Source organism: Elephantulus edwardii, unplaced genomic scaffold, assembly GCF_000299155.1.
Source record: "Elephantulus edwardii isolate Elephantulus edwardi_28Jun2011 unplaced genomic scaffold, EleEdw1.0 scaffold00016, whole genome shotgun sequence".
Classification (NCBI taxonomy): Eukaryota; Metazoa; Chordata; class Mammalia; order Macroscelidea; family Macroscelididae; genus Elephantulus; species Elephantulus edwardii.
Genome location: NW_006399766.1, coordinates 30,284,727 through 30,294,386, shown reverse-complemented (window position 1 = coordinate 30,294,386; position 9,660 = coordinate 30,284,727). Strand labels below are relative to the sequence as shown.

Sequence of the window (9,660 nt, the reverse complement as noted above, 5' to 3'; positions counted from 1 at the left end):
TCTCTCTCTCTCTCTTTCTTTCTTTCTTTTTTTAATTGTTGTGCACTGTTGAGTCAGATCCAACTGGTACAGGAGGAGATTGCCCCTCTTTCTCCAGCAGAGCATCTGGGGCATTTGAACTGCTAGCTTTCAGGATTGCAGTGCAGCTTCTTGCCACAGAGCTCCCTGAGTTTATTAATTTTTAAGGAACTATTTGATGTCACTAGACTGACATCTAAGGGAGCTCTGGCAGCCTGGTGCTAAGAATCTGCGCTGCATTCCGAAAGGTACACAGTTTGAATCCACCAGGTGCTCCTATGTGGTGACTACCTGTGAAAATCTGCGGGAGGATCAGCTATGGGTCACTTCCGACTCAAGCACACAATAGCAATAATCGCAGAAATGGTTAAGCTCTGAGCTGCAAACGGAAAGAGTGGGTTAGAATCTCCACGGAGGAGCTGGAAGAGCTGATGACTCACAGGGGACAGCCATTGAAAATTCCATTATTCTACACTGACACTTTTGGGATCGTTATGAGTTGCTTGGGGTTTTTAAAAATTTATTTTCTTTTTATACTGGTTTACATACAATGTTTATGAAGTTCATATACATTGTTTTTCACACCGGACCCTTCCTGTTTGGGTTTTTGTTTTGTTTTTTTTTTTTGTTTGTTTGTTTTTTGACTTATCAGAAATGGACTTAGAAGGCACTTAGCGGGGGAGGTGTAGGGGGAACAAGGGTGCGTGTGGAAAGGGGGCAAAGAGCTGCTGTATCGCCGCTGACACATGGACGCTTTCTTGCCCACAGCCAAAGTCAGCATGGTCCTCTCAGGGCCACGCTGATTACTGCTCATCATAAACAACGTTTCTGCATGACCTGGCAGCTTAACAGGGAATTAGGCCTGCTCTCACTGTCCTCTGTCAGGGACGAGAAAGGGAAGCTCAGAGCGACAGAGTCGTCTTATGATCCCCACAGCCGGCGATCGGAGATTCTTTTTCGGGGGGCAGGAGCTTCTGTTTTAGTTTCCTTATGGTTTACTTGTTTCTTTTTGTGAAGGGTTCTAGTGGCTCTTTTCAAGTTAGTGACTGTCTCCAATCCCACCCCACTCCCATGCATGAAGTCACCCCGATCAGTACCAGTTCCTACATCTAATTATAGGACACAGCCTCCATGTTGTTGTTGTTGTTGTGTGCTGTCAAGCTGGAACCAACAGCAGGTTATTAGAGGTACTAATAGCATGAGAGGAGATTGTCCATCCTTCATCTGTGGGGCAGCTGGTAGATGGGAACCGCATGCCTTCGGGACTGCAGCTCAGGGTCTTACTACTAGGCCACCAGAGCTACTTAGCCACGTCCTATAAGGAATTCTGGAGTCAGCAGTGGACTTGAGTTGAGATCCAAGAAAACAAGGTGGCCAAGATTCATGGTATCACTTTCCTAAAGGAAATGTAAGTTCTGTGTTGAAGAAGGACGAAAGGGGAGCTTAGTGAGAGGAGATGAGAAGAGCAGCTTGGTTAGAAGAAGAGACAGAGGGAAAAGCAGGCTGGATCTCAAAGTGAGATCTGAGGATTCCCCATCATGATCTCCCTTGAAATAGAACAGCAATTTCTTTAAATGACTCAAGCCGACAGATAGCTTCATTATGAAAAGACCCAGAAATAAAATTTAAACTCACCCGCAAGATATCTTCAACACAGCTTGGATCACTGGGAAGGCTTACCTGAAACCAAACCAAACCAAACCAATTAAACACGAGCCAGTCATTCTCCCAGAGGCTGACAGTATACTAGTTTACTCTGTAAGGGGGAAAAAAGTTGCAAATAGCCACTCTAGCTATCAATTATTTCTTATTAAATACAAGCAATAATTATGTGCAAATGGTTGATTTTGTTTTACTTTAATGAAGCAGTAAGATCACAGCATGAGGCGAAAGAAGAAAGGAACCCATCTGTCACTGATTTTCTGTGAGATCTAAGCCATCCCCTCCTCCCTCTCTGAGTTTTACTTTGCTCATGTGTCCAAAGAGGGAGCTTGACTTTGGCTCTTTTGACGATCTGAAATATTTCAGGGTATTATTCATCAGCCCGGAGTTTAATAAGATGAGGCCCCAGAAACTTGAAAGCAAGGACACACACACACACACACACACACACACACGTATGTACACTGATATTAGGTTCAGTACTGTGCACAATAGACAAAATGCACAAACAATCCAAATGTCTGTGAGTCGATAGGGAGTGAATGGACTAAACAGAATATTACGAGATACACAGAAATAGACACAAATAAACAAGACAATATTCATCAGCAATAAAGAGGAATGACATTCTCATAAATGCTGCAACAAGGAAGACGTTTGAAAATATTATGCCACAAAATAAATCAGTCACAAATGAACAAATACTGCACATTGCCACTTATAATAAATATCCCATATAGACAAATACATAGAGACCGAAATGCATTTGTGGTTACTCCCTGGGTCTAGTGGGGCAGGGAGTTCGTGTGAGGGGCAACAAAAGACTTTCAGAAACAGATAATGGTGATGGCACTGTAACTTACAGAATGTGCTTAGAATCACAGCATTATACATTTAAAAATGGCGAAATGAAGGCAATTTTGTTATATATATTTTATAATGATGATGGTAAAATATGAGGTTTATTCCTAGGATGAGTCAGAGCTCTCCGTTAGCTTGGGAGTCCAACCGAATGCCTACAGTTCTTATATCCTCAGACCAGGAGGCAGTCGCCAGAACAGAGCAAGGAAACACTGCAGGTTCAAAACCAGGAAGGAAATGTGCCAGGGATGCATCTTGTCTCCATACTTTTTCAATGTATATGCAGAACAGATCATTTGGGAGGTTGGACTCTATGAGGAGGAATGTGGCAACGGGATTGGAAGAACCCTCAGGAATAAAAAGTATGATGCAGCAGCACTCTTGGCACCAGGAGTCAGGAAATCAAAAGATGAATCACACTGGGAAAATCTGCTGTCAGGGACCTCTCCAGAGCACTGACAAGCAATGACGTTAATCTAGAGACTAAGGTGCACCTCATCCAGGACACAGTCTTTGCAATTACCTGCTATGCATCTGAGAGCTGGACAATGACTAAGGATGACAGACAAAGAATAGATGCCTTCAAGTTGTGATGCTGGAGAAGAGTCTTGAACATATCAATAGACTACCAAGAAAACAAATAATAGGTCTGTCTTGGAGAGAGTGAAACCACGTTTCTTCTTGGAAGCTAGATTTTTGAAGCTCTGTCTTACTGACTTTGGGCATGTGGTCAGGAGCAACTGGTCCTTGCAGGACATCATGCTCAGAAGGGTGGAGGGATGGCGGCAGGAGAGGAAGGCTCTGGAGAAGATATTGATACAGTGGCTGGGGCAATGGGAGTTGGTGTGTTGGAATCAGTGAGACTGGCTCATGCCAGGGCAGGATTCAAAGCTGTTGTACACAGGGTTGCTACGAGTTGCAGGCGACTCAATGGCACAGAACACCACCACCACCACCACCACCTGGTTGGCATACTACAGTTTATTCATTCACTTATATTTTTGACGGCCTGGCTGTCGGGAGGCATCATGTTAGGCAGAGATTCAAAAAGAAAGAGAGCTTTCTTTTTGTTGGAGTTTGCAGGCATGAGGGGAAGAAGTACATAAAATAGGACTGCAATTGTGGTAAGCGCTGCAAAGATACTACTTGTGCAACAGGTGGACAGAATTCTCAGGAGAAAGAAAATATTCTCTGTCCAAATACATTTAGGAAATTAGGCGACCAACTTAAAGACCCAGAAGGCAGTTGAAAGGCTCAGAGGCCCCTGTCTACTTGGTTTAATGGAGCACTTGGAAAAGTTTTTTGCTCATCGAGTTCTTGGGTTTTATTGTTTCGGTTTGTCCCCCTCTCAATTAACTATAGATATTTCATGGACACACACTTCGTAGAACACACACTGGGAGATACTAGTCTAACACTTTACAGGATTACAGACCTCCATGGCTTATTCTTACTTACAAATTGAATCTCATCCCATTTCTTTATACTCTAGTGAGTGCTTTTTACAGTTTTAACTTTGAACAAATCCCTTCTCCCAAAGAGGAAAATGACGGTAACAAAGGCGTGCATCTTAGACATGACCATCGTATTATATGGCGGGGGCTGAGTGAGCCCAGTCTCGGGGAAAGGCCTCATGGTTACTTTGCCCCACAGTACGGCGTCAAGAGGAGTTTGGAATGGTATAGGAAAAATATCATCACTGTGGAGACAAGCGAGAGCATTTGTCTATGAATCAAAAGAGCTGGGTGAGGATCCCAGTCCACCACTTGCAAACCACCTGTTAACAGAGCATTACATCCTTCTGCGCTTCCAACTACAAAATAAGCAATAGTCGCATAATAGTAACAGCAATGCCTGCCCTGCACAGAAATCACAAGGTTTCGGTGAGCATCAGATGAGAGAACGGATGTGAATGGAATCTGTAACTTCAAAAGCCCCAAACAATGGGCTAGGTTATGACCCGTCACCTGCCTGTTTTTACTGTTATTAAGTTCAGTCTTTTCATCTTTTCATGTAGAGCTTGGACTCACTACTACCAACTGCAAATATTTCTACACCAAGAACTGTAAATTCCCATTTTTTTATTGGGTGGGGGGCAATGATGTTAAGATAGAAAGAGTGGTGGGCACTGACTTGGGAGAGGGAAACACTTGCAGTGGTAGGTGGGTGGGCCGGTGGCAAGCTCTCCAATTGCCATACGCCACCCGGACTACAGACATTTTTTTCTTTTCTTTTCAAAGAAATCCAACATTCTCATGGAGTCATTCAAATGCATCCAGCTCTGCCCTCTGGTTCTTTTAGCCACCAGACAACTACATTGGAGTCACAAGTGCTCTGTAATTAGCCAGCAAGCATCTCCTACATGCCTAGAACAGTGCTGGGCACAGGAAGGGGGGCCTGGTAAAACAAATAACTCTGAGCCGTGGCTTCTTTGCCCAGCGAAATGTCCAGAGGGGACGAGCCACTAACCAATTAGAGACCCACGGGGGCACACACTGTAAAGTAGTCATGACAAGGGTAATTGGATCGGCTTCATTCATCTGTCCATCAGGCCCCCATTTAGTTCTTCAGACGAAAACTCCTGACTGAGCTCACACTGTGCTCAGGACAGGGCTAAGAGGGAAGACTGCGTGACACTGAAGACAAGATACTCTCTGCCTTTTGAAACTGCAAAGTGGGGAGGCAGAGCTCACACAGCAAACACTCAGAGGTCCGCACCAGGAGGGGACAGAGGAAGGTACCTACCAGGTTCTCGCCCAGACCCAGATCTGGCAGGAGCTCCCCGCCGCCAAGGTGCTCGCTGAATTCCTCGTCCCACAGAGGAGTAAGAGGCCACAGGTCTGCCATGCTTGCCACTCAGGTCCCCAAGGCCCCCCGCAAAGCGAGCGGGTGTCACTGGAGGAGCTCGGACCTCATCCTAGGCTTGGTTCCCAGTCTGGTCCAGTCGCTGTCTCTCTGGCTGCTTCGCTGGCTCCTTGTCACACAACTCTGGAGCAGTCACTCACTCCCACAGGTGTTCTCCAGACCAGACGAGCAGGGTGACACCGGGATTAGAACTGCCACCCGTGGAGTTGTCACTTGGCTGCTTACTGCCTGAGCCACCCTCTCCTCTCTTTCAATCCACTCCTGACTAGTCAGAGTCCACAAAGCGAGTTAGCCACTGAGAGCGGAGTCCTGTCGCACTCCCCCTCGCAGCCCCCCCTCCTGGAGCAGACAGCAAGCTGCAAGCTGCGGGGAGCTGGGGCTCCCACGCCTGGCCCCCAGGACTCGCTTATGCTAGGCAGGGATGTGGTCCTCTTGGAGGGCCAGGGAAGGAGGAGGCGCAAGTCAGGCAGGTGGTGAGTGGATGGCAAGCCCTCCCGAGTGCCACCTCCTCTACATGTGACAGTACAGGCTACCACCCCATGTAGTCACCGAGAGATCACGCCCAGATCATCTGCCTCGTGACAAATACATGTCTTTAGAAAAAGAATCAAGGTACCTCTAAAGCATCAAATATTCAATTAACTGCCACAACAATAAATGAATTGCATAGGATGTTTTCATCATGCAGGAATTAATCAGTGTGGAGTATACTTCTTGGCCATTAGGGAAATACGAAATATCAAAAATACCCTGATTGGGGCTCAGAGATATATATAAGCAACAGCTAGCACTAATGGAAAGCATGAAAACACTGGTGGACATCTCAGGGTTAGCACAGAGGCACTCAAGGTACGCCTCTGAGGGCTTTTCTCTTCAGGGATTTCCAGGGCAAAGAGGTCAAATTCCCCCCCCCCCGCCCCTGAAAATCATCTTGAAGTTGCCCACAATACCTGGCAATCAAAACCCAAGAATTTTAGACATTCCACTCCAACAAAGATCTATTAAAGTGAAATTTTTTTAAAAAGTGCACTTGGTGTGGGAATGCACATTTTCACTGGCAATTGATTGCACGTTGCATCACACACACTCCTAAGACCGAACATACGTCTAAAGAAAGGCTCTGACACTTTCCAAATTGCCACATCCATGACCGATTTGGGGGATGCAGAGATCCCTGACTAAGGCTTTACCAATCAAGTGAAAAGCCACCTTCTGATAGCTTTTTCAAATTTCTCAGCTGCATCATTGATCATTTGTAAAATCAGGGGCGAGCAGCCTCTGAAGTTCCAACTGACTGGTGCTTCAGAATCCCTCTCTCCCCACAGCCAGGGAGCCCCAGGTTTCAGAAAAGAATTGGGTAAACTACAGGCTGAGTTTACATGGTGGTCCTTCCGTCCTTGGCTTCCTGTCTCCTGTCTCACCTCAATTAGCATCAGCTCTTGTGTGTATTCATGAGCCTATGATTAAACAGGAGCTGTTACTATTATAAACATTGCAGACACAAGCCCTCAAGTAGTATAACTTTACTCAAAGAAACAACAGGACAAAAAAAAAGCAAAAACAAAAACCCAAAAACCTTCCAAGTGTGACACAGCACCGCCAACTCATCTTCCAATTCCAGACTTGGATATTTCTTGAAAATACAGCTTTTGGGCAGTTTTTAAAGTAGTCTCATGATAAAAATGCTCCATGTAAAATAAGCTAATCGTCACCATTCTTTCTAAGAAACTCACGCCTTTCAGCCAATCCTGACTCCACCAAGCTGCAGGACAGGGCACTGCCTCCTAGGGTCTGCAGTGTCATAAAGCTTTATGGACGTGGACTGTCACATCTTTCTTCCATGGGTTCCGACCACTCAACTTCTGTTAGCAGTCCAGCGCTTAATGTATTGTTCCACCTTATCTTCCCCCAACCCACCCAAGAAATAGAGGCCCTAAAGTAGAGCATGTTGTTATTATGTACCATCGTGTTGCCTGAGACTCATAGCGACCCTATGTACGATAGTTTGGAATCCTGCCCTATCCTGAGCCAATCTCATCTCCAACACACCAAAACGCAATTCTCCAGCCACTGAGTCAATCCCTCTCATCCGGGTCTTCCTCTCCTGTGCTGTTCCTCCATCCTTCCAAGTATGATGTCCTTCTCCAAGGACTGGTCCCTCCTGGCCACGTGCCCAAAGTTTGTGACACAGAACTTCAAAATCTTTGTCTCCAGCGAGCAGCTTGGTTTCACCATCTCCAGGACAGACCTGTTTGCTCTCTTGACAGTTCATAGTATGATCCAGACTCTTCTCCAGCACCACAACTCAAAGACATCCTTCTTCTATCATCCTTAGTTATTGTCCCAGCTCTCTGATGCATAGCAAGTAACCACTAAGACCACAGCCTGGACCAGGCACACCTTAGTCTCCAGACTGACATCGTTGTTCTTGAGTACTCTGGAGAGGTCCCTTACAGCAGACTTTCCCAATACAATTTGTCTTTTGATTTTTTGACTGCTGGTGCCAACAGTGTTGACTGTGGAGCCAAGGAAGTGGAAGCTGTTAACAATCTCAATCACTTCGCCGTCTATCATGATGCTGCCAATAGGCCCAGTGGTGAAAATCTTTGTTTTCTTGATGCTGAGTTTCACTCCATATTGAAAACTAAGTTACTGACCTTTCGCAGCATGGAGATCAAAATAATTTAACACAAGCCATTTGATATATACAGAAAATCAGACATAAAAGTACAAAGAGAGGAGGTAGCAATCAACAGTTTATTTATTTGAGCAAATAAGTGACAATTTTCTGTATTCTCTGGTGGCACTGAGGAATCATGAAAGTCTTTAAAGCTGGACAGACTTGGATTCGAATCCCATCTTTGATACTTTCCTGTGTTTTGTGACCTTAGGCAAGTCACTCAAACTTCCTCCTTATTCCTAGCCATATAAAGGGGACAGAAGGAGCGCCCTGCAGGATTGCTGAGCTGTTGGGACAGAGTGAGGGACAGTGTCTTAGCCCGGAAGTGGGAACCTATAAGCCCACCTTTTTTAGCACCCTTAGGTCTAGGTCTCCTCTAAGGCACTTAGGGAGGGCTCACCACCTTAAGCCAGGGTTGCACCAATGTGTTTGCTGTGTTGTTTTGTACACTGGCCCCCATGACATCTAGGGAATGGTACCCATTGTTAAAGCCTATTCGGGGATCCTAGCCAGTACATCTGGGGGCTGTGTTCCATCAGCTGGCTCTCACTGAAGGTGACAAAGGAAGGCTGGCGTTGGGGTTTACAGGGGGTAATACAACTCATGGAGGGGGGAGGGGGGACGGGGGAGGAGCATGCACAGGGCTTCGTTGGGAGACTCTCGTCACTGATTGCATTCGTTCTGAGTGAGGACAGAATGCATATACAAAAAGGACCCTCATCAGCTGAGAGGACCTAATGGCAGATGGGATTTCAAGGGTGGGGTACTTAACTCAGTGGGCTCTGAATAGCCATTATCTCACTGTTCATTTACTTGGTCTAATAACTAGTTATTACAGAAGAATGAGCTATAAACGGAGAAGGGGGGAAGAGGGAAGGGGCCTTAAAGAAAAACAAGATACACTCCGGAGCAAATAGTCTAAAGATTAAGAATGATCTGGAAGGGCCCAGCTGCCTGACCCACATTCCCTCAGTGGGGCTGTGCCTCCATTGGGTCATCAGGGCTCATACCCTTCCCTGGCCACGCTGCCACTGCAGGACAGGCTCCAGGGCCAGCTGCCCCCCTTCCACCCTCGCCAGGCTTCGGCTCAGGTTCAAGCCATGTCCTCTTTCATCCCCGGGCCAGTCTCACCAACTCTGGGCCATCTCGCCTATGCTCACCTTGGCACGTCTGCTCATCACCGAATCTTCCATCTGCAATTCCTGGTACGTACCAAGGAGCTCTGGCGGCACAGTCAGTGGTCTGAACCCACCAGCCATGCCCTGGAGAAAGAGAAGGCGCTCTGCCTTTGCAAGGATTCAGCCCTGCAAACTCGATGGGATGGGTCTACTCCGGCCTTGAAGGGCCATGATGAGTCAGAACTGAGTCAGAGCAATGGGTTTAGATTGAGCTCGTTTGGTTAGGAATGCATCACGTTCCTCAAGGACAGTAGTTACTGATATCTGCCCTGTCCAAGTTTTAACACTGCAACCAAGGGCCGCTGAGAACACAAGTCTTGATTCCACTAAATCCGTTCTCCTTGCACTGTCATCAACACTAATGGGTGTTTTGTGTGCAGGCCCACACTATCGTCT

General features: G+C 46.4%; 1 protein-coding gene across 1 annotated transcript in view; it reads right to left on the bottom strand.

Moving 5' to 3' along the window:
* Positions 1-9,660, bottom strand: part of LOC102850382 (AF4/FMR2 family member 2-like) — a 439,784-nt gene that overhangs the window by 223,164 nt on the left and 206,960 nt on the right. The window contains exon 4 of the mRNA XM_006881912.1: positions 1,654-1,698. Coding sequence (XP_006881974.1) covers positions 1,654-1,698 — 45 coding nt within the window. The remainder of the gene's footprint in view (positions 1-1,653; positions 1,699-9,660) is intronic.